The 24,522-nt window shown below is 36.1% G+C and overlaps 1 protein-coding gene across 1 annotated transcript; it reads left to right on the top strand.

Moving 5' to 3' along the window:
- The first annotated feature begins 22,501 nt into the window (after positions 1-22,501).
- On the top strand, positions 22,502-23,503 carry LOC127122893 (uncharacterized). The gene is made up of 2 exons (XM_051053168.1): positions 22,502-23,092; positions 23,189-23,503. Exons 1-2 carry the CDS (start codon positions 22,502-22,504, stop codon positions 23,501-23,503), a joined length of 906 nt encoding a protein of 301 aa, XP_050909125.1.
- The last annotated feature ends 1,019 nt before the right edge of the window (positions 23,504-24,522 follow it).

Raw genomic sequence — 24,522 nt, 5'->3', positions numbered from 1 at the left:
TGTTTTCAAACATTAGAAACCTAAGCCTTATGCTTTCGATTTTCATACTTTATTTTCATAACACTTATTTTGAATTGAATCTTTAAGTCAACTTTGACCATTTTTGTAAATACTTTTCATTGGTAAATACCACTCATTCAAATGTCTTTTGTGGTTTCAATGGACACTTTCTTAATCAAAAAATTTTCATAACCTTTAGCTATTAGGTTTGAGTTATCCTTGAGGTAGATGTAATACTCACCTATATCCTTAGTGATGGACAATGAGTCTTCCATGCTTATTATAGGGTTAACCCCCCACTAGCATGTTGAAGTTATCCTCACATGGTGGATTTGTGGTTTTGGGTTGAGTTTTCTCCCTTGGATAACAAAAGACCTTAAGGCTTTTGGACCAATCAATTCACCAACTTGTTTTTTGAGATTTTTACCCCGAACTACGAGGTTTTGATCCTAATCTTTTTCAAGATGGTACGTAGGCAACGGGTTTATCCATTCAAACACAAAATGTAAATAACTTGTATATTCTCTTCTCATCTCTTCAATCATGTTTGCACAAAAAAAATTTTCACAAGACAACAACCTTTACAACAAATGTGAAAATGGCTCCCTAGGAGTACCTAGGATGTTTTGGGTGCCTAACACCTTCCCATTGCATAACCAACCCCCTTACCCAGATCTCTGATTTCTCTTTTACTAGTTTTTGATTTGATAAAACTTTTAGATTTTTGTTCGCTTTCTAACCATTCCTTTGGATAAATAGAAGTGCGGTGGCGACTCGACTTGTATGGTTTACCTTGGATTTAGTCAATATCTCTAATGGTAACGAATACCCCGCTACACTAATCATGTACTTATGCTTACTTCTGAAGCCCTCAGTACGAGGCATTGTTCATGGTGTTGAGTTGTGTTGTTGATTTTTTGCTCATGTCCGTGTTCATATTGACACCTTACTGTTAACTTTTCTCCATGAATAAGCCATCATTTCACCTAAAAAAGTTACCACGTTAATCATTGCATTTTGTACATGAGATCTGGGCTTTATTTCATGTTTTTTGATGCACTATAGTGTTCGTATTTTTGTGTTGAAGTTGAGAGAAACATGCTGCATTTCCTGCGTTTTTTGCATGATTATGGCTAGGGTTTGGCTCAAGGAAGAAGACGACCACGTGTTGTCTTGAGATCCCTTGGATCCATCGCTTCTGTTTTAATCTTGTCCGTCCATTTTGTTTTTGTCTTTTAGTGACTTAAATGAAAGTGACCAATTGATTTATGTTCACATGGTTTTTTTTATTAAAATATTCATTTTAATATGTCAAGCCCTGATTTAATTGTGATTTAGATCGCGGGCTTTCGCTGGTTGCTTTTAACACCCCTCGTTCATGGCCCATCAGCGCATCATTTATTCCCAGTGCAGTCATAAATGCTAATACACCTCCCTTCTCATGTTTTTTTTAATTCCCAATTTATTTATGTTTTGATTTTAATTAATTTAAAATGTTTTCTTTGTTCATAAAAATATCCAAAAATATTTTCCATATTGCTTGATGCCTTATTTAATTTTATTTAATTTTTATTTTCGCATTTATTTAGTATTAATATTTTATTTTAATTATTCATTCTAAGTGGTCCATTTTAGCATACATTTGATTCTTGATTTTATTTTTATAACTTAAAATTATTTTCAGCTTCTGATTTTTGGATTGAAGGTTGACCACTGCCTCATGGTCAACTTGACTTTTTCTTAGATTTTTATTTCACATTTTTAATTTATTCTTGATTTATTTTTAACCTAGTTTTGTTGATTGACTTTTGGTTTGACTTCTGTTTTATTTCAATTAATTCATGTATTAATTTTCATTATTTTTAAAATCTTTTTGGGGGATGATGATGTCCTGACTCCACCTTACTTAGTTTAATTTTTCATAATTTTCCTGATTAATTTGCTATTTATTTGATACTTATTAAGTTGACTCGAATTTTCAGTTGACTTCTTTATGGTCAATGTTTGATTTAGGGATTGCTTATGGCAATTGAAGAGATCTTTTGATCCTCCCTTGTCCATCTCATAGGCCATGTATTAGAGGCCTTTTATCTTGATTTTATCTGATCCTTACCTCATTTCTTGATTTAATTATTTCAGTGAACCCTTTTGTGCATCCTTTCATCTGTCTGATTCATCTATTATCTGTTATACTTGTTTCTTTCATCCATGCTTACTATTGTTTAATTGTTTAACATGTTCACACTTCCCATGCCTTGTTTAATGCTCCATTATTTCATTATTTGATTCTTTGATTTGATTATATACCTGTTTACTTATCTGATTTGATTGATAACTGTTGCCTACTTGTATGATGATTGAGGCATATATTCTTACTGTTTGATTGCCATGAACCATCCCCATTCGTAACAAATATACCCCTATCCCATAAAGTGTATAATATTTATTCTTTCATTCTTTATTCATCTATTAATACAAGAAGTAAAACGAACATTCGATAATCATTTCAAAACAAGATCAAAAGCTCGATCCAACGTCGAGTAATCATTTTCAAAACTTAACAGAACCAGCACGCATTCATCCATCCTCTTGTAAGTCGATTGCCTCAGGCATCACCATCTACCCCTATCTGTGGCTCCTCTCCTTGCTCCGTCCATCGACTCTTTTTCCGTTTAGGTAGCACCCATTAGATAGAACCCTTTGTATGATAACATAGGTAGAATTCCCTTATTCTTTGCATGCTAGCATTAGGTAGATGTTCCCCTCTGTAAATCCTAACACATAGGTCCACATTGCATGACAACTCTAGGGCAGAGCTTCCCCACTTTTAGACCTTCCGTGCGTCTCCGATCTTGTGGCATGTCAGTCTGTTCTATTGCAAAGAGGTAACTGCCTAAGACTCGATTCAGCAAGCTACGACACCTACTGCTAGGACGTTGAACACATTGCCCACTTTCCTTTGACACAGCTGGTGTCCTCTTTTGTAAGTCCATGTTCAGATGGCAATCCTTAACCCCTAGTTAGCCGAACTACGGCAACTCTGATTCTCATGTTCATATGAGATACGTAGGCACGAGACGTGATGTCTTGCCGAGTTTGACTAACGACTAACAACTAATCCTTGCTTGCTTTCGCCCTTGCTGCGATTCTTTTCTCTCGCCCTCGTTGCGATCGAGACCTTCCCTTTCTCTTGCCCTAGTTGCAATCGAGACCCTTGTTCCCGTAGTTAGCTGAACTACGTTTTGCTCTAATTCTCATTCCAGATGAGATACGTAGGCATAAGACGCGATGTCTTATCGAGCACACTTCTCTTTCGCCCATAGGTAGCCGAACTACGACAACTCTGATTCTCATGTTCATATGAGATACGTAGGCACGAGACACGATCTCTTGCCGAGTTTGACTGACGACTAACAACTAATCCTTGCTTGCTTTCGCCCTTGCTGCGATTCTTTTCTCTCGCCCTCATTGCGATCGAGACCTTCCCTTTCTCTTGCCCTAGTTGCAATCGAGACCCTTGTTCTCGTAGTTAGCTGAACTACGTTTTGCTCTGATTCTCATTCCAGATGAGATACGTAGGCATAAGACGCGATGTCTTATCGAGCACACTTCTCTTTCGCCCGTAGGTAGCCGAGCTACGAAGACTCTGATTCTCATACTCAGGTGAGATACGTAGGCAGTGGAAGCAACATCCTTGCGAGTCATTTTCTTTTGACCTTCTTTTAGCAGATAGTACCTTAGATATACCTACACCCTTTAGACTAGAACAACAAGAGTGGATACCATAGAGTACTAAGGATGCGTAGGGGTGTTAATACCTTCCCTTCGCATAATCGACTCCCGAACCCTAGGTTTGGTTGCGAGACCTTGTCTTTTCCTCTCTTCAGGTTTTCTTCGATCGTTTGCTTTCCCTCCTTTGGGATAAATAAAGAACGGTGGCGGATCTTCTGTTTTTTCCCGCCGATTGTTTTTTCGCGTTGCGACACAGAGCTTATATCACAACCTGCATCAAAAACCATAAACCACCCATCACAATATCATAGAAGCAAACCACAGATAGCGTAAATAATACAATAATATAAGGTGAGAAAACAATGGAAGAAAGCAACTACCATTTGTAACATTCATCACAATTTAAACTAAATTAGGCTTGACTCTATCTAGCTTGGAGCAATTTCCCTAACAGAGTCGTCAGCTGTCGCATCTCGAAAATATGATCCCTCACGATGGTCGCGGAAAAATGATTCGAACAGAGTCGCCACCGAACTTTATTTATTTCGATGAAGGAATAGGAAAATATCAATAAAACCTTTAAAAATAGAATAATGGTCATCGCAACCATATTCGGGTTCAGGAGTCGATTACACAATGGGAAGGTATTAGCACCCTTCATGTCCGTTGTACTCAACGGGAACCTTTTAGTTAAACTTGTGATCCGAATGTTAGTTAATGCTACTTGTTTTCTTCGAGTGAATATAAGATTGAGAAGAGAAATGAATGAGAACCTCAAAAGGGGGAAAGGGAGGTTTTTTATTAGTGTGCTCGCCAAGATCTTGCAATCTCGTGCCTACGTATCCTTATAGTGCAATAAAGAAATCAGAGCATTCATAGTTCGGGAAACAACGGTTTGTTGGTTTCTTTTAATGAACGAGTGTTTAGATCGCGTTCTAAAGGCTAAACATTGGCTTGTTTACTCTCGGCAGATGCTTAAGCACTAGTTTGTTATGCGCATTAGAAAGGATTGAACAATGTTCTTTTTGAAAAGAGTTAAACTTGTTGGTCGCACGGGGGCGAGAAATTAAGTTTAGTGTATTTGGTATTTTGAAGGAACGACAAAAAAATTGAGCAATATGGCACAGACCAATCATTCAATTATTTTAGGAATAATAAGGCGAACGCCTCCTATTCCCTTTTCATTCAAGTTATTATTGAAAGTTATTTGCGAAAATCGAATATGCACGATAGTGAAACGAGAGCCTCTCACTTGCTTATTCAAGGAATAATGAGGCGTGCGCCACTTATTCCTTTACCCATGTTTATTTAGAGTGTTTTAATCAAAAGACAAAAAATCGAGCAATATGGCGAGCGCCAATCGTTCAATCATTTGAGGGATAGTGAGGAGAACGCCTCCCATTCCCTTTTTAATCCAAAGTTTAATTAACAAAAATATTTAATCACTTCAAGTAAGCGGAAAAGAAACTCGATGTTGATCGAGGATTTATCGCATTAGTGAAAATGGTTTGTGAAATGATTTGAAATGATATAAGGTGTTTATTAAAGAAAAAAGCTTAGAGGGATTTTGAAAAATATATTTGAAGTTGATCAAATATCTTTTATCTTAGTATTTTTTAAATGTTAATTTTAATGGTCATTTTGTCTTTTTGGATTAACAATTATGCATCAACTAAAAATACAATAAAATAAACTAAAAAATAAAGCAATAAAAAAGGTAAAAGAAATAATAAAAGGGGGGGCACACTATCGATTCAAGAGGTAAAATAGTTATAAAAAAACTAAAGGAAATAAAAGAAAGAACAAAAATAAATAAATAAAGCAATAATAATAAAATAAAAAATAAAAAATATATACAAAGATTAAAATAGGTTGAAAATTTGGGGCGTAATTAGGAAAATTCTTTAGGCCCAAAGAAGGGAGCCTCACAAAGATGTATTGAGCAATTAGGAGGTGTGAGAGAGACTTCATCTTCTCCAACCTCATATTTGGTTAATATTTCCATAGCAACAAAAATGGAAGAAAATGAGTTTCAACGAAAACGTAAAAACACCATAATTTTCTCAATTCTTCACAAAATTAAGGAAATAAATAATGAAAATTTATCTACTCAATCTCACAAAAACAGTGGTATATTCAAAATCAGAAAATAAAAAAAAATTGAAAATCAACAAAAGTGCAACAACATGTATCTGCTTGATTAGGTCATTTTATCCACTCTCATGACAAACGAACTATGGATTCATGCTCGGAGTGATGTGTGGAAGTTATTTAATATATTATTTATGTAAAACAAACATCAATTTTCATTTGAACCTTTTTTTTTCATGGAGGTTCAAGAACACTTTAAACTCTTGATTTTGAAATCAATTGAGTTTCCATACAAAATGGTGATTATTAAGGTACTAAATAAATAAAGTAAGAGTATAAATGCAATAGAATTAAATAAAGAACAAACATAAGAGTTATTTAAACAACAACAAATCACTTTTATTTATGGAGGTTCAAGAACACTTTTCAACTCTTGATTTAAAATCAATTGAGTTTCCATGCAAAATGGTGATGGTTAAGGTACTAAATAAATAAAGTAAGAGTGAAAATGCAATAGAATTAAATAAAGAACAAGCATAAGAGTCCACTTATTCAATAAAAAGAAAGAGATAACTTGGAATAAAATGAAGAGAAAAATGAAGATAATTTTGACATAGTTTTTGTAAAAGAGTGGTGGTGTAATTTGTGAATGAGAATAGTTTTATTCATAGGCTCTAAAAAGGGTAGCTTAGGAATTATGCAAAGAGTGTGAGTGCCTTCTAGAAACTTATTTAATTAAATAGTGAATAATGATGTAATATATGTATGGAATAATAATGTAATAAATGAGAGAAATATTGGGTTTTCTAGAAAGATTGATTTTTGTATGATGCATGAAAATAATTAATAAAATTCAAATGAATATTTTGATGATGAATCAAATGACCATGAATTTATTTTTCAAGATGCAAAATAAAAAAATATGCAATTTTAGTCAATTTCTTCAACATGTAAAATATTGACTTTATGTTGACTTTTTTACTATATATGCATATATGAATAATTATGGTGACTTTATTTGATAATAAAAATGCATATGGCTAAAAATGTAAAATTGGACAAATGAACTTGTATCAGATGAGTTTAAAATGCCCAGACAAAATTGGGGTCTGACACATAATTGATGATTATTCCAGAAAGTTATGGGTATTCATCCATAAGACTAAGGATGAAACTTTTGAGAATTTCAAAAGTTGGAAGACTCTGGTCGAAAATTAGACTGGCGGAAAGGTCAAGAGGTTGAGAATCGACATTGGCCTTGAATTTTTCAATGAGGTGCTCGACAGTTTTTATGCAGCCTCTGGTATTGTAAGACACAAAACTACTATAGGTACTCCTCAACAAAATGGTTTGGCTGAAAGATTTAATCGAACCATTTTGGAAAGAGTTATACGCATGTTGACTAGTGTTGGGTTAAAGAATTTATTTTGGGCAGAGGTTGTTTCGATAGCAATATATTTGATAAACAAATGTTCGTCAACTGTGTTAGATATGAAAACATCTGAAGAAGTTTGGTCGGGACACCCACCAAATCTCGATAAACTATGAGTATTTGGCTGCATAGCCTATGCTCACATTAGGCAAGACAAGGTCGAACCCAAAGCTCTGAGATGCATGTTCATGGGATATCCTAAAGGAGTCAAAGCATAGGCTATGGTGCCTAGAGCTAGCTCACAGGAGGTGTATCACTAGTCGAGATGTATTTTTCAATGAAGTTGAGATGGATTTCAAGAAAAATGATGATGTTAGTTGAAGTGCACAAATATTTGAAGAAGAGCTAGAACACAAAGAGATTCATGTTGAGGTGGAGCATGTCGATGCTGAATTGTGTATCCTAGATCAAATCAAAGAAGAAGCACAAGTTACTGAAGATACTGAGGAAGTTGAGGAAACTGTCAATGACTACCTGCTGGTGAGAGATAGGCCTAGAAGAGTCATCAAGCCACCTCAAAGACTTGGGTATGCATTATCTCATATCTTATGCCTTAATCTCTGCAAGTGAGGTTCTAGATGAAGAACCTGGAGACTATAAGTAAGTTATGAGGAGTCGAAATAATACTGAATGGTCACCAAGAATCGTCAATGTACCTTGTTTTTCTCTCCTGCTGAGTCAGGGATTCCATCCATTGCTAGGAATCGTCATTGAACCCAACTATTATTTCCCACTGAATCAGGTATTCTAGTCGTTGCTAAGAATCGTCGTTGAATTCACTTGTTTGATTCCCAGTAGAGATCAGGTATTCTAGCCGTTGCTGAGAATCATCACTAAATCTATATTTCCCATTAGAGTTAGGGTTTTTAACCGTTTCTAAGAATTACCTGTTTGTTTCTCCCCAATCGTTGCTAGGGGCAGTCACCCTTTTCTTTCACCAAGACTCTCATTCCCCAGCGAAGTTTCTTCCCTCCGTCTTCTTGGAGTTTTGACATCGAACTTTCCTCCTTGAAAAGATACTTATGTTACATACATCACATTGCATGCATAATAATCATAGCCATGCATAATCCCTAACAAATGATAACATTATTATCCCCAGCAAGGTAAGTTTCCAATCATTCCTATTAGTATTTAATCCCCTCCTACCTTGAACGCATTGGAAGTCGTTGTTATCCATGCCTTCAGGTCCGAGAATATTAAATAAGGGCAACTGTCATACCCTCAAATTTACCCTACCCCATATCCCCTCCTTAAATCCGAGTCCATGAGCATGCATCCCATACATGTCATCTCATATGCATATATACTTAATGATACACCATAAGCCACAAACTCAAGGCATAGGATTCATCTATGAAGCTTCAAGATCCTCTGGCCATTTTAAGGTGTACTCAAGCCACCTTAACCCTAATTTTCATCCTCAACCACCCACAAAGCTTGGAGGAACACTGAAGACGTATCATTCACTCCCCAAACCAATTTTGGGTGGTGAGTCCTCATTGAAGAAGATTCAATATTCATCTGGTCACCCAAGGACCCAAACCCTAGTTGTGTCTCTATGCTTCAAAACCCTAGTTGTGCCTCTATGCTTCTATGCTTTGACTTGTTAACTGAAACCCTACTTCTGGGATATTGTACTTTTTCATTTCATCATGCATTTTCCATTTTCCTAAGGTCCCTTGTCCAGTTGTTTGATCTTGGTCCATGCAAGTTTGCTTATGATCTTTAGTTGGTGATACATTGTAGTGGTAATTCCTAGTCCATAGTTCATTCATGATTATCAAGGGCCCATTGATTCATTTGTGTAATATCATTATTATTTGCCTTTTTTCATTCAAATCTTGTTATTCAACTTTTAGGTTTGATTAAATGTGTGTCCTAATGGTTGGTCATTCAAGTCCATTTTTCAACATCATTTCAAATTCAATCAATCCCATTCAAATTCAATATCATTCATTACAAATATCATCTTCATTCACCAAATGTCCATTTCATATGCAAAATCACAACAAAATTACAAGTTTGACCATTTTTATAATAATTGACTTTTGGTTAATAGTTGACTTTTTGGTCAACAATTGACTTTTTAGTCAACCAGTTGACCAAAGTCAACTGAACCCCCTTCACAAACTTAAGACCTAATCACATCCATCTTGCCTTGATTCATCATCAAAAAGTCATGTTTGTTTACTTTCACTGTGTTTCTTCATTTACAAGTAACATTTCACATGTTCATATTCATATCCACAAAAACCTACAAAATCAACCAAGTCAATCCCAACATGTTCAAGCCTATGCAATTCACATTCCAAACAGACCCAAAGGCATTTAAACAAGGTCAAGCATACCACCATTACCTTTACAAGCTAGCATGGTAATCTAACATTTCCAAGCCACCATGTAACATACAATGTTGCCATGAACCAAGGCCAAACTCAGGCATGCAATGTTAATACCTGCACACGAACCTGAGTAGAACCTTGCATAACCATTCCAAAATACAATGAAGCCATAATATAAACCTGAACAAGGAAGCGCCATCAACATTGTAGCCCCTCATCAATACCAACTCAATCGATCAAGTTGCAGCCTGCACAACAAAACCCTACACAATGCCCTGCAGTAAAATCCTCAAAATAACAATATGTGCAACCTACATTAAAAGCTAGCAACACACATTAGCAATTATGTTCAAGGCAATGTAATCAACCATTATCAGTCATGCCACAATATCACCAAGTTATCCGAAGTTCCACAACAAGCTGCAAAATCATCAACAATAAACACTATAGCAAAACAACAAACAACAAACTGCAATATTGGATGCAACAACCATTTAAAGCATGTCAATCCAATCCATAGACCAATGGACACCAAACAACAATATGCATTAACTTGGCCAAGACACACCGTGCTCCACAATTCATATCATCCTAGCAACAAAACTTGGCAATGACAACAAATCCACTTGAAATTACCAGCAAATCACATCAGTCCATAAACATCTAGAAATACATCAAATAGTCCAAGCATACCTTTCACTTTTACTACAGTAAAAAAAAATTCCCAAACAAGTGCATATTAGTCCAAAATCAAGCAAAACATTTCACAAGGAAAAGTATAAAGGTAAGCTACTTTTTTAGAGAAAGACACGAAAATGGATAAGCATTTAATTAGACAAATAAAGTCCATTATCCCTTTTCTAATTAAAACAAACCAAAACCTTATTTTCTCCCCTATTTAAACATGGACTCAAAACTAAGTTTATGAGGTTTTTTATTGAAGAGAGAGAGAGCATCATAGTTTTAAGAGAAGAATAGAAAGCAAAGTTCGAGTAAGAAAGAGAGATGGCATAAGAACCAACCTAACTTTTGTTATTTTCCGATCATCTTCTTCGGCGAAGATAGACCTCGAACCATTGTTTGCTTACATTTGAGTTATCTATCTGTAGAGTTTTACTAGGGGAGTGTTTCCCCTAGGGTTTCAGAGCCATTCAATCCAGACTCACCATTTAATTTCACTTGTCCAATTCTAGGGTTCATGTGGTTTCCCTTTCGATTAAGTATTTGGTGTGGTTTTTATTCAGAATAGGTTAGGGATTTGGGTTCAGTGTGATGAGAAGATAATTTTGGTATCTCCCTTTTGGTGAGTTGAGCTTCTTCACCGTCAGCGATGAGCTCCGGCGCGGTGGAGCGGGAGATTTTTGAATTTGAAGAGGGAGGGAATTCATCCTCTTTTCCCTGAGCGTGTGGTGGGCTTAGTCCCACTGGGCCTGATTCAAACTCCCTCTTCCTCTGCCTTCACTCCGACCCATATTACTTCTTTTTTCCTTCCTATTTTCATATATTTCTTTTGATATATATAGTTGGGCGCGTTTATTAACCATCCGGGAAAGCTTGGCGCAGTGGTGGGCCTTCTGGCCTGCAACTCCAGGGGTGAAAGTTTGAATCCCAACGCCCCCTTTCTTTAGTTTTTGTTTATTTTTACTTGATTTATTTATTTATTTTACCATTTTTCCTCCAAATTTGATTTATTTTTTACACTTATTTATTTTATTATTATGAAAATATTTTAAATATGAACCCCCATTATTTTTTCCTCTAGAATTTTTTGGTACCTTGTTTCAAATCATTTGAGTATTTTTTGGTGGACTTATGAAGTCTTGAATCCATGGGCTAATGAAATCTACTTTGGTAATGATATTGGTTGGTTTATGGTTGATTAAACCTTCCATACTTCAAACCCACTAATGGATGATCAAGTATTCATCCATGGTACTTTGAATCATGGATAGGTTGCCCCAATTGCAACTAACTTGGGTCATTGACTTGTAAATGAAGTCTTGCTTACATTTGTTAACTCATGATTTCATCTGATACATTATCACTTTTTTTATACTAACCCATTAACCTGTTATGCTTACTTGTTTATATCATACACTAACTCTTATTGCATTGTTAATATTATGCTTTGATCTTATACTTGCTAATTAACAACTTAATCAATCATTAAGCTTCCAACATTGAGTTTTGCATAATCTTCCTTTTGTCAATCTATTGATAGATGGATTTGGGGTTGTACAACTTTCATTGGTACAAATCTACGGTAAGTTGATCCATTGATCATCTTCCATACTTTGCATCAGTGATAAGTTATCCCCTGATATGCCATATTCTGAATCTATTGACTTAAGGATAGATAATCCTCAAGTGTTGGTCCATTGTTCATAATACCAACTTAACCTAACTTTACTAACTTTGATTACCACTAACCTTTTGTTATTGTTATTGTCATTATTATTTTTGTTATTTACTTTTAAGTCATTTACATTTAAGTACTCATCATCATTATCATTGTACAAACTCATCATGCATATTTTATCATTTGTCTTTAATTTATTGTTATCATTACATTAAAAACAACAAAACATGATAATATTATAAGACCAAAAATAATCCATTTTACTTAATCAACTTGGACTTAGAGGATCCCATCCAAGGACCTTTACTTGGACGCCTTTTCCATTATCTTTGTGATACTTTGTGAACTTTGGGTTTCATTTGTACTCACATTTTGGTTGTAAAAATGGCATCATGGCACCACCATAGGGGGACATGTTTGTAAGACCATTATCCTTTGTTTAGCTTAGGTCACTTTTTACACACACAAGGCTTTCTCTTGGTATACCTTACAATGATACCCTTTATTTTCTTGTTGGTTACCTTGCATGCATGTTGCATTACCCAATTTCACAATCAAATAAACAAACCCTTGATCCAACGTCAAATGGCTTTTCCATAATCAAATTTAGTACACTTAACAACTACGATTAGTATTGTACGTCATGAGCCTTATATGGTGAAGAATGAGTGAGAATGAAGCATTCCTACCCTCACTCTGATTTTTTGGACACAAGATGATTGGCTTATTGTCTAGAATATTCCCCTCCGCCCCTGAACTTTAGTGCAATCTAATCACGAATAATCTTTTTTTCATAAACCCTTGTTCAATATAAAATCAACACAACCCATCAAACCTAATTTTTGTGCCTTAGGGCACCATCCATAAAACCCATTTTCTCAAAGGTAAAATCAATCAACACACAAACATTTTCTACTCCGAACTACGGAACCCTGATACCTTATCCCTGATGAGTGATACGTAGGCACAAGGACCATAATCCTTGGCAAGCACAATAATAAAAAAAAACCAAAATCCCGCTCTTTTACTTTCTTTTTGAAAATGAAATAATAATGGTGATAAATATCCACATAAGTAAGCAATCCAAATGGTTCCCATGAAGTACCATGAACTTGAGGGGTGTTAATACCTTTCCTTTACGTAACCGATTTCCGAATCTAAGTCTCGGTTGCGAGACTGATTCCTTATTCCTTTTAGCGCTTCCCATGCGCACTTATTTTTTTCGAGCATTTTATCGACTATTTCCCCTATCCTCTTGGATAGAGGTAAACCAAATAAAATTTGGTGGAGACTCTTCTGATCTTTCCTCCCTTTAGAAATTCTTTAGTTCAAGTCCCGGTTCTCTCGCTCTGATCAAAACCCTTGTTGCGACACTTTGCATTCATGAAACGTGTATCATATTCCATCAAGATGGAGCATTACGACATGCAAAAACAAACATGCATAAACTGCAAGCAAGCCTTTCTCGAAAATAAAAACAAATCCTTGGTTGGGATAGTTCTATTTCCCTACCTGAGAATATGATCTCCATGAAACTTCTGATTGGTATCCCTGCAAGGTTCCCTAGAGTATTTCTTCTTTATTTGCCTTTTGCAAGTATCTTTTGACCTTTTCTCAGTCATTTACCTTTTACAAGTCTCTCTGCCTTTTGCATGGAGAATGTTTTATTGAGACAACTTACCTTTTGTTAAGTCTAGTATTGTAGTGATTGACTGCATTTTGGAAAAACAAGTATTCTAGTCAGATGTTGAACAAGATGTCCTAACATGTTGGTTTAACATTGGAGTATGTCATGTTTTAGTCTCATGTAATATATTTTTTTATATTTTATGAGATATCTAAAGATACGCTGAAGTTTTAGGTCATGAGATATGTGAGTCAAGTAACGCATTTTTCTAAAAAGCAAAAGACTGTTTTGCCTTGACTTGTTTTCGAAGTAAAGATGTTAAAACATTTTAGGAAACATCTGAATTGATTGAAATCAAATCTGCAGAATCGTTGGATATGCTGTGAATTAAGTCTGAAGCCCATGTCTTTCAAATTCTATTTATAGATCATTTCTAAAACTAAGAAGGCATCGAAGCAACGCTGAATATTGTTTGTATTAGGGTTTAGTTGTCTTTGTTTTGTGTGAGCCATTCGAGTATCCCCTCGATACTTGAATTGGACTTGTTTTATTGAGTTGTAATGTCAATCTCTTAGAAGATTTTAAGCAAGAGTGGATTATGTTTTTGATATAAGTTGTTGTCTCTGTAGCATGGTCAAGGGGAAGTGAGAGGGGTCTCATATCTAGGAGAGTTTTAGATAGAAACGCCCATAGGTAGAGATTAGGTGAGAAGTTTGTAAAACCTGAGGTTGCTTAGAACTTCGAACTAATTATATGTTAATGGATTTCCTTCATGGCTTGGTATCCCCCAGATGTAGGTGACGTTGCACTGAACTGAGTCAACAACTACTTGCATTATTTACTTACGTGCTCTTATTTAAATCCTGATATTGTTTGTGGTGGGAAAATGTGATGACCCTGATGCAGTGACATCGTGTACGACATTCAGGATCTGCATGCTAGAATTTCAATTGGTATCAGAGAAGGCATCCTTCTCTGTTTCTAGGTAAGATCCAAGGAAGATACTTTCGGGTACCATGGACGAGGAAGGAGGATTTATTAACACCCCCCCCCCCCCATCTTAGATGGCTCCAACTATGACTATTGGAAGGAAAACATTGTGGTATTCCTAAAATCTGTGGATAGAAAGACCTGGAAAGTTGTCATTAAGGGTTGGGAACATCCTGTCATGAATGACAAAGGTCGGAAGGCTACTACTGATATGAAGCCTGAAGAGGACTGGTCTAAGGAAGAATATGAACTGGCTCTTGGAAACTCCAAAGCTTTGAATGGTTTATTCAATGGAGTCAAAAAAACATATTCTGGTTGATAAACACTTGTACTTTGGCTAAAGATGCATGGGAGATCCTTAGAACTAATCATGAAGGCACATCTAAAGTGAAGATGTCTAGACTTCAGCTTCTCGGTGCCAGATTTGAGAATCTAAAGATGAAAGATGATGAGAATATTCATGAGTTTCACATGAGTGTTCTTGAAATAGAAAAATCATCCAGTTCCTTGGGAGAAAAGATGTCAGAAGAAAATCTGGTTAGAAAAATTCTCAGGTCCCTACCTAAGAAATTTGATATGAAAGTCACAACCATTGAAGAAGCTCAAGCAGCAACATAAGGGTAGATGAACTTATTTGGTCACTCCAAACTTTTGAATTGGATATTAGTGATAGATATGAAAAGAAAAATAAGAGAATTGCTTTTGTATCTAACACTGAAGATGAAGAGGACCAATGTGACTTGGATATTGATGAAGGAATGACTAATTCTATTGTACTACTTGGAAGAAAATTCAACAAGGTGCTAAAGAGAATCGACAAGAAGTCAGGACCAAATGTCAAGAATATTCCATCTGACGTCAGGAATAACAATGACTTTCAGAAAAGAACAAGAATAGAAGAGGGATCAAATCAAGGTAAAGGCATTCAGGGTCATGGGTGTGAAGGATTTAGACACATTAGAGCAGAATGTCCGACTTATCTCAAGAAACAAAAAAGGGGTTGTCTATCTCTTGGTCTGATGATGATAACTCTGAAAGTGAACCTGAGGATGAAGCAATTAAACATGTAACTACTTTAACTAGAAGATGTGAATCTGATGAAGATTCGTGTGAGGAAGAATTATACTATGAGGAACTGGTTGCCTCCTACAGAGAACTGTGCATCAAAAGTGAAGAATTGTGTCAGCTGGGAGAAAAACAGAAGAAAATTATATCTCAGCTGTAGGATGAAAAATAAAATTATTGATCTACCATCTATGATCTTTAAGATGAGGTGATGTTGTTAACTTCCAAACTTGATAACATGACAAAGGCTGTAAAAATGTTGAACAAGGGCTCTGATGTGTTAGATAAAGTTTTGCAAGTTGGAAAAGTGGCTAGAGATCTGAGTGGGATAGACTTTGATTATCAATCTCTGGACAAACAAGGAGAAAGCTCTATGACCAACTTTTTTCCTCTTAAAAGGGAGCCTGAGCCTGTAATGTCTAAGCATGTGACTCAACATCGTGCCAGACATCAGAATACTCAAACTGTAGGAAAGTTATTTTGTTGGAGATGTTATTAATATGGATCATATAAAGACTTTCTTCTTCAAACTATATGGCTATCCCAGGTTGAAGGAGAATTTCCATCCAAGGCGCAGCGGAATTTAAAATTTTCTCCTTTAATGATCCTTACGAATGGGCATGATCAGTGACAGAATCGTTACCTCTTGTGGCGATCACGAATGTTGAACGATGACAACGTCTCTACTCAGTCCACACGAACGGATTCCTTCAATCTCAGTGCTAGCTGGTACGAATGAAGGCTTTGAGTGAGAGAGAGAGGGAAACGAAATTCCAAGTCTTCACTTGAGTTGAGTCTGAGTCTGAGTGACAATGCTTCTACCCAAGGGTTCTATTTATAGAACCACTTGTGTGGGCTTCAAGCTAAAAAGCCCACTTAAGTGTATTTTGGCCCATATCTTATAATATGCCCAAAATCACTTAAGCGTGTGGTACCTTACCATATTTCGTATTCCACTTAAGTGCATCGTACCTTACGATGTTCCTTAGTTACTCTATCTCTCATCAATCTGTCCTTTGTGTGTGACCCTGTAGGTTTTCGTGGCGTTGGCAATTATATTAAATCACGTATTTAACATAATAAACAGTGAGCGGTATCTAGCAACACATCACTGCTACCCAAGCCACGAATATGTCATGTGATCTGACAAGTCCTTCTGTGATAATAATTGTGTATAATTACCCCTTTGCCCTTATGTCTATATTGGACACAAGGTATAGACCGTGTCATCCTTGTCCAGTTCAATATTGGGCCCATAGACATTTATCCTGTTACGCAGGATGGGCAAATTCCATCTAGGTCACTCATGTCCCTCAGTATGCTTCGTGGAGTACCCATCAACTGTCTTTATGGTTATCCAGTTACGGACAACGTTGGATCATCAATAAAGCACTCGACTCTACATCTAGGATCCATAGTGGTTTCAGGTCGAAGAGTGGTATACACCATTATCACCATGAGAATAACTTATGACACTTTGCATAACTTTCTATATAGTATTCTCATAGCGGGTCAATCCGGTATAAATATTACTCTTAATATTCATACCTATGTTTAAGACTTGATAACTCTTTATCCATGATCCATGAGATGTGATCATCAGTCTACAAACATAATAGTCTTAATGCTTTAATGTTATCCCACTTCACAATAAAGCTCGACTACGGATACTTTAAGAATAGTGTCCTTATGTTTAATGTGATCTCATGATTAAGTCATACTTGATACATTAAACGGACTAGCTATTCTAGGGACTTTATTAATCAAACATAATAAATAAAAAGCCTTTTAATTATTAATAAATAATTCAATACAAGTACCAAAAGTATTGGCCTCTAAGGCTTACACCAACAATACCACTTACGAAACCATGAATCTGATAACTGTTTTTGTTCTGTATTAATATGATTAAAGACAGAATGAATCAAAGATTAAATTGAGATCGATCAAGTTATATATATATATGATATATGTAATCCTGATGCAAAATACATTATATATGATATAGTGTTCTCGTTTCGTTCATTCAAACACTCAATGGTTGTTTTCCTTTGAGCGATCAATGGTCGTTTGCTTCTTGATCCGACATTAGTATGGTGAAGCAATGAAGTATTGATCAATCATACTGAATCAACAATCGAGATGTGTTTGACGGTCTGAAATTGGTGCATCAGGGTTAGTGACGGCACAAGGGTTGTGTTGTCAGAGAGTTATGCGATTGGGGTTGTGACTGCACAAGAGTTGTGCTTTCTAAACACTTTTTGGAACAGTGTTAACCGGTTAACGCATATGGTTAACCGGTTAACGCAATACGAAATAAAAAATTTAAGGTTTTCAAACAGTGTTAACCGGTTAACGCATTTGGTTAACCGGTTAACGCAAGATGGAATACAGTTTTCCAACAGATTTTCAAACAGTGTTAAACGGTTAACGTATTTGGTTAACCGGTTAACGCAAGACAGAAAGAAAATTTTGAACAGATTTCAAACAGTGTTAACCGGTTAACGCATATGGTTAACCGGTTAACGCAAGGCAAAATTCACCCGTTCGGCTAACTAAGTGCTTTAAAGGCGCAGCGGAATTTAAAAATTTCTCCATTTAGTGATCCTTACGAATGGGCATGATTAGTGATAGAATCGTTACCTCTTATGGCGATTCAAACCTTTGGTGCAGATCTCTTGTAACGATCAAAACCTTGGATACAAATCCACGGAGCGATCACGAACGTTGAACGATGACAACGTCTCTACTCAGTCCACACGAACGGGTTCCTTCAATCTCATTGCTAGCTGGTACGAATGAAGGCTTTTAGTGAAGAGAGAGAGGGAAACGAAATTCCAAGTCTTCACTTGAGTCTGAGTCTGAGTCTGAGTGACAATGCTTCTACCCAAGGGTTCTATTTATAGAACCACTTGTGTGGGCTTCAAGCTAAAAAGCCCACTTAAGTGTATTTTGGCCCATATCTTATAATATGCCCAAAATCACTTAAGCGTGTGGTACCTTACCATATTTCGTATTCCACTTAAGTGCACCGTACCTTACGATGTTCCTTAGTTACTCTATCTCTCATCAATACGTCCTTTGTGTGTGACCCTGTAGGTTTTCGCGGACCCCATCAGAATACTCAAACTATAGGAAAGTTATTTTGTTGGAGATGTTATTAATATGGATCATATAAAGACTTTCTTCTTCAAACTGTATGGCTATCTCAGGTATCCAACATAACCCAGGGCTAATCAAATGGTAACAAACACTAGAAAGGAGTGGATACCCAAGCCTGTAAACACTAGTGTCATAGTTCGCACCTCTATTAGAGATTCAGCTATAGAAGACTGGTATTTTGATAGTGGATGTTCTAGACACATGACAGGTGTCAAGAAGTTATTGAATAACATTAAGTCCTACTCAATCGGTCATGTCACTTTTGGATATGGGGATAAAGATGAAATTAAAGGAGTTTGAAGACTACCCTGTACAGGACTCACGAGTCTTGATAATGTCCTGTTGGTAAAAGATCTTACTGCTAATTTGATTAGTATTAGTCAACTATGTGATGAAGGTCTTAAATTTTATTTCAAAAAATACGAGTGTTTGGTCACTAATGAGAAAAATGAGGTTCTTATGAGGGGATTCAGGTTTAAGGACAACTGTTACTTGTGGGCATCTCAAGAAATTAATTGCTCTTCCACATGCTTGATATCCAAAGAACATGAAGTCAACCTATGGCACCAAAAACTTAGACATTTACATCTGAAAGGAATAAAAAATATTATGTCAAAAGAAGCCATCAGAGGTATTCCTAAGGTCAAGATTGAAGAAGGTAAAGTTTGTAGTGAGTGTAGGAAGCAAATCAAGATGCCGTATCCAAAGTTACAATATCATACCACTTCAAAGGTTCTGGAACTTCTTCGTATGGACTTAATAGGGCCTATATAGGTCTAGATCCTTGGTGGGAAAAAGTAGGCCTATATTATTGTTGATTAATTTTCAAGATTCACTTGGGTAAACTTCATCAAGTAAAAATCAGATGTCTTTGAGGTCTTCAAAGATTTAAGTCAACGACTTCAAAGAGAGAAGGAATATGGAATTGTCAGGATTAGAAATGACCATGGGAAGGAATTTGAAAATAGAAAATTTTCTCAATTTTGTTCCTCTTAAGCTATTGGTCATGAGTTCTCTTCTCCCATCACCCCTCAGCAAAACGGAGTTGATGAATGTAAGAATAGGACTCTACAAGAATCAGCTAGAGTCATGCTTCATGCCAAGCAACTACCCTACCATTTTTGGGCTGAAGCAATGAATATTGCTTGATATATTCATAATAGAGTCACTTTAAGCATTGGTACTTTAGCTACTCCTTATGAACTATGGAAAGGAAGGAAGCCTATTGTCAAATACTTTCATGTATTTGGAAGCAAATGTTACATTTTGGCTGATCGAGAACAAAGAAGAAATATGTATCCCAAGAGTGATAAAGGAATATATTTGGGGTGCTCTACAAATAATAGAGCCTATAGAGTTTTTAATTCCAGAACCAAAGTCATGATGGAGTCCATCAACGTTGTAGTGGATGATAATATCACAAAAAAAGGACTGATGTTGAAGAAGATGTTGGCACATCATTTAAGCAGATTGACACTTCTGAAAATGAGGGAGTTATTGAGTCAGATAGTGAACCAGGAGGCATTGAACCAGACAACCATCAAGTCAACAAAGGCCGCTCTATCAGAATTCGGAAAGATCATCCAACATAACTTATTATTGGAAATCTTAATGAAGGGATCACCATTATATCTAGAGATGTGATATCAAATGCTTGCTTTATCTCAAAGTTTAAACCTAAAAATGTGAAGGAAGCCTTGGCTGATGAATTCTGGATCAAAGCTATGCAAGAAGAACTAAGGTAGTTTATAAGAAATGGAGTATGGGACCTAGTTCCTAGGCCTAGACGAATGAATGTTATCGGGACAAATCGGACGAAAAAGGAATTGTGACCAGAAACAAGGCTAGACTTGTTGCTCAAGGATACACTCAAATTGAAGGTGTTGATTTTGATGAGACTTTTGCTCCTGTTGCTCGCCTTGAGTAAATAAGACTACTTTTAGGAGTGACTTGTTTGCTTAAATTTAAGTTATTTCAAATGGATGTGAAAAGTGCCTTCTTAAATGGGTACTTGAATAAAGAAGCCTATGTTGAACAACTCTAGGGGTTCATAGATCCTAACTTTCCAGATCATGTTTACAAACTAAGGAAAGCTCTTTATGGATTAAAGTAATCACCTAGGGCCTAGTATGAAAGGCTCACTGAATTCCTTGTCAATAATGGATACAGGAAAGGAGGGACAGACAAGACATTGTTCGTTAAAGAAGAGCATGGTAAACTCATGATAGCTTAAATATATGTTGATGACATTGTGTTTGGAGGGATGTCGAACCAAATGATCCAACATTCTTTCAGGAAAATGCAATCTGAATTTGAAATGAGTCTTATTGGTGAATTGACTTACTTTCTTGGGCTCCAAATCAAAAAAATGGATAACACTATCTTCATCTCTCAAAGCAAGTATGCTACGAGTATAGAAAATAAGTTTGGCATGGAAAATGCTAGTCATAAAAGGACACCTGCACCAATCCACTTGAAATTGACTAAAGTTGAAAAAGGTGTACATGTGGATCAAAGTCTGTACATGAGTATGATTGGTAGTTTGATGTATCTTATAACTAGAAGACCTGACATTACATTTGTTGTAGGAGTGTGTGCAAGGTATCAGTCTAAACCCAAAATGAGTCATGTTACTCAAGTGAAAAGGATTCTGAAATACATTAATGGGACTAGTGACTATAGAATGTTGTACTCTCATAATTCAAAATCCTTGCTTATAGGATATTGTGATGCATATTGGGCAGGCAATGCTGATGATAGAAAGAGAACTGCTGGAGGATGTTTCTTCTTGGGAAATAATCTAATATCTTGGTTCAACAAGAAGAAAAATAGTGTATCATTATCTACGCTTGAGGCTGAATATATTGCAGTAGGAAGCAACTGCTCTCAATTAATTTGGACGAAACAAATGTTAGAGGAATATAATGTTCAGCAAGATGTCATGACATTATATTGTGACAACCTAAGTGCTATCAACATATCCAAGAATACTATTCAACACAACAGAACTAAGCATATTGATATTCGTCATCATTTTATCATGGATCCTGTTGAAGACAAAATTGTTACTCTTGAGCATGTAACCACTGAAAAGCAACTGGCCGATATCTTCACTAAAGCTTTGGATGCAAATCAGTTTGAAAAGTTAAAGGGTGAATTGGGAATTTTCATGCTTGAAGAATTATAGAAATTACTAATATGGAGATATGGAAATCAAATTTCCTCTTCCCTCCATTTAATGGTGCAGAAAACTCAAGGAAAATCATTACAAACCTTCCTTATTTTCCCAACATGCCATCCTAACTACTTTATCAACATCATTCATGCTACCTCCTTTAATCTCTCTCTCTCAACCTTACTCTCGGTCACCCTCATCTCTCTATCTTCTCTTTGAAGTCCATACCTCAAATCTCTAAAATGTCTCAACCTTCTGTTGCAACTCCTAACAAGCACACCAAAGAGCAATCGAGCCCTAAAAATATTGGTACTGAGATAGATCTCTCTGAAGTCATTATTGATGTTGTTCCCCTCTCTATGGTTCTTGGCCATGTAACCCCTATAAGAAAGCATAGAACACCTGCTTCGAGAAAAGGCAAGCCCTCTAAAGTAAGCACCTCTTCCTCTCCATCCATGGTTGCTAGAAATGTAAAAATTCTTGAACCTTTTACTACCATAAAGAAACCCCATTCATGACAATCATGTACCTTGATCCCATTAATGTCGAACCTAATGTTGGTGCTTATGAAGAATGTCATGTTATGCCAAATGTTATGGAAAATGTTGAAGCCTCTGAAACTAGTAATAGACCTAGATCTATTATTACTTTGAGTAAATCTAGCATGATTGTTGTGGATATAGACGACGTAGATAAGAATATTTGTGTGTTGATCTCTCAAGTTTTGCGTATTGAACTTAAGACCGGTGTTGTGTTAGATGTCTCCACATCCTTGGCCCAACCTAATAACACTACTAAAACCCCTCTGGACAAATCTGATGTCAATGTATCTACTCATTCTCCTAAAAAATCGAAAGATAAAGAGGATTCTGATGGGATGTCTGGTGATCTAGCTGACAAAGAAGAAAACTCTATAGAGATAAAGGATCAGTCTACTAACATAGTGAATATAGATGATCTGGACTTTGATAATGTGCTCATTCGTCAAAGACTGGCTCTAGGAATAGCTAAAAGGTTGAAGAACAGAAAAGGTAAATCAGTTGAACCCTCCAACAGACCCTCTAAATCTCTCAAAAGAAGAACTAGTGTTGGTCCTACAAAAAGATGGAGCAAGGTAGTTACTCCTGTTTCTAAGAAGAAATCTCTTAAGAGGAAGGAAGTTCCTTATGAGTCTAGTGAATTTTACCATGATGTCGAATAGAATGTTTAGGACATCGTTTCTGCTACCAGAAATAAAGCTTCTGGGAATAAGATTCCAGCAAATATTCTTGAAGTTCCAATTGACAACATTTCCTTTCACTCTATGGAAAATGTAGAGAAATTGAAATTTGTTTACCAAAGAAGACTAGCACTCGAAAGAGAACTTGGCAAAGGTGCTTTTGAATGCAAAGAGGTGATAAGTCTGATTCAAGAAGCTGGGTTAATGAAAATTGTAACTGGCTTTGGAAAGGGTTATGAAATGCTTGTTAAAGAATTTATTATGAATATCTCTAAGGAATGTGATAACAAGGAGCAAGGAATTTAGAAAAGTGTATGTCAGAGGAAGATGTGCGGATTTCTCTCCTGAAATCATAAATAGGTTTTTGGGCAGAAATAAAGAAGAACAAGCTAAAGTAGAAGTTTATGACAATCTTATTTGCAAAGAAATTACTGCTAAACAAGTAAAGGAATGGACAAGGAAAGGGAAGTTGTCAGCAAGTGATTTAAGTGTGAAGTATGATGTGCTTCACAGAATTGGAGCTGCTAATTGGGTGCCAACTAATCATACTTCCAAACATTGATACAGGATTGGGTAAGTTCATTTATATTGTAGGGACCAAATCAAGTTTTGACTATGGATCCTATGTCTTTGATCAAACTATGAAACATGCTGCCTCATTTGTTGTGAAGATGCCAATAGCTTTTCCCTCATTGATATGTGGTGTTATACTGAGTCAACACCCAAGTATTTTAATCAGTTATTATAGTATTTACAAAAGAGACCTTCCTCTATCATTACATTAGAGGTTGTTCACTGGGAAACATGTTCTAGATATTGTTATGACATCTGGCAAGAAATTTTCCAGACCTACTACTAGAACATGCATCCTTGCTGAGCTAAATGATACTTGCAAGACCTTCGATGAAACTATCAAAATTTGTATTGAGAGGAAGAGCGGGCTTGAGATTTTGATAAAGGCCTTGTCTGAAGAATAAGGAAATTTCAAAGGTGATGGAACAGGTGAAGAAGATGCTAATGAAGAACATATTGGTCCAAGTGATGATGAAGAAACTATCAGCATTGATGAGGACTGAAGCAATCTGGCTCTGGTTCTTATGTGTTTTGTTTGTGCTTCTATTTTTGTGTGGGTTATGCCTTGAATTTTTATGCACTTAAAAGTGCTCTTAGTTTCTAACCTATCTTTTGATTACTCTGCTACATCTAATGTTTGTTTGTGTTTGTCAACTCCTTCACTAAAAAGGGGGAGTAGTTATGATTCATTAATTATGTGTTTGGTGATTGATTAGTTCTGTGTGATTGGTTGTTAGCCTAACCGTGTCTCT

This window comes from Lathyrus oleraceus, chromosome 2 (assembly GCF_024323335.1).
Source record: "Lathyrus oleraceus cultivar Zhongwan6 chromosome 2, CAAS_Psat_ZW6_1.0, whole genome shotgun sequence".
In the NCBI taxonomy this organism is placed as follows: Eukaryota; Viridiplantae; Streptophyta; class Magnoliopsida; order Fabales; family Fabaceae; genus Lathyrus; species Lathyrus oleraceus.
Note: the sequence above shows the minus strand (reverse complement) of the source record. Positions and strands in the feature narration are given on the sequence as shown.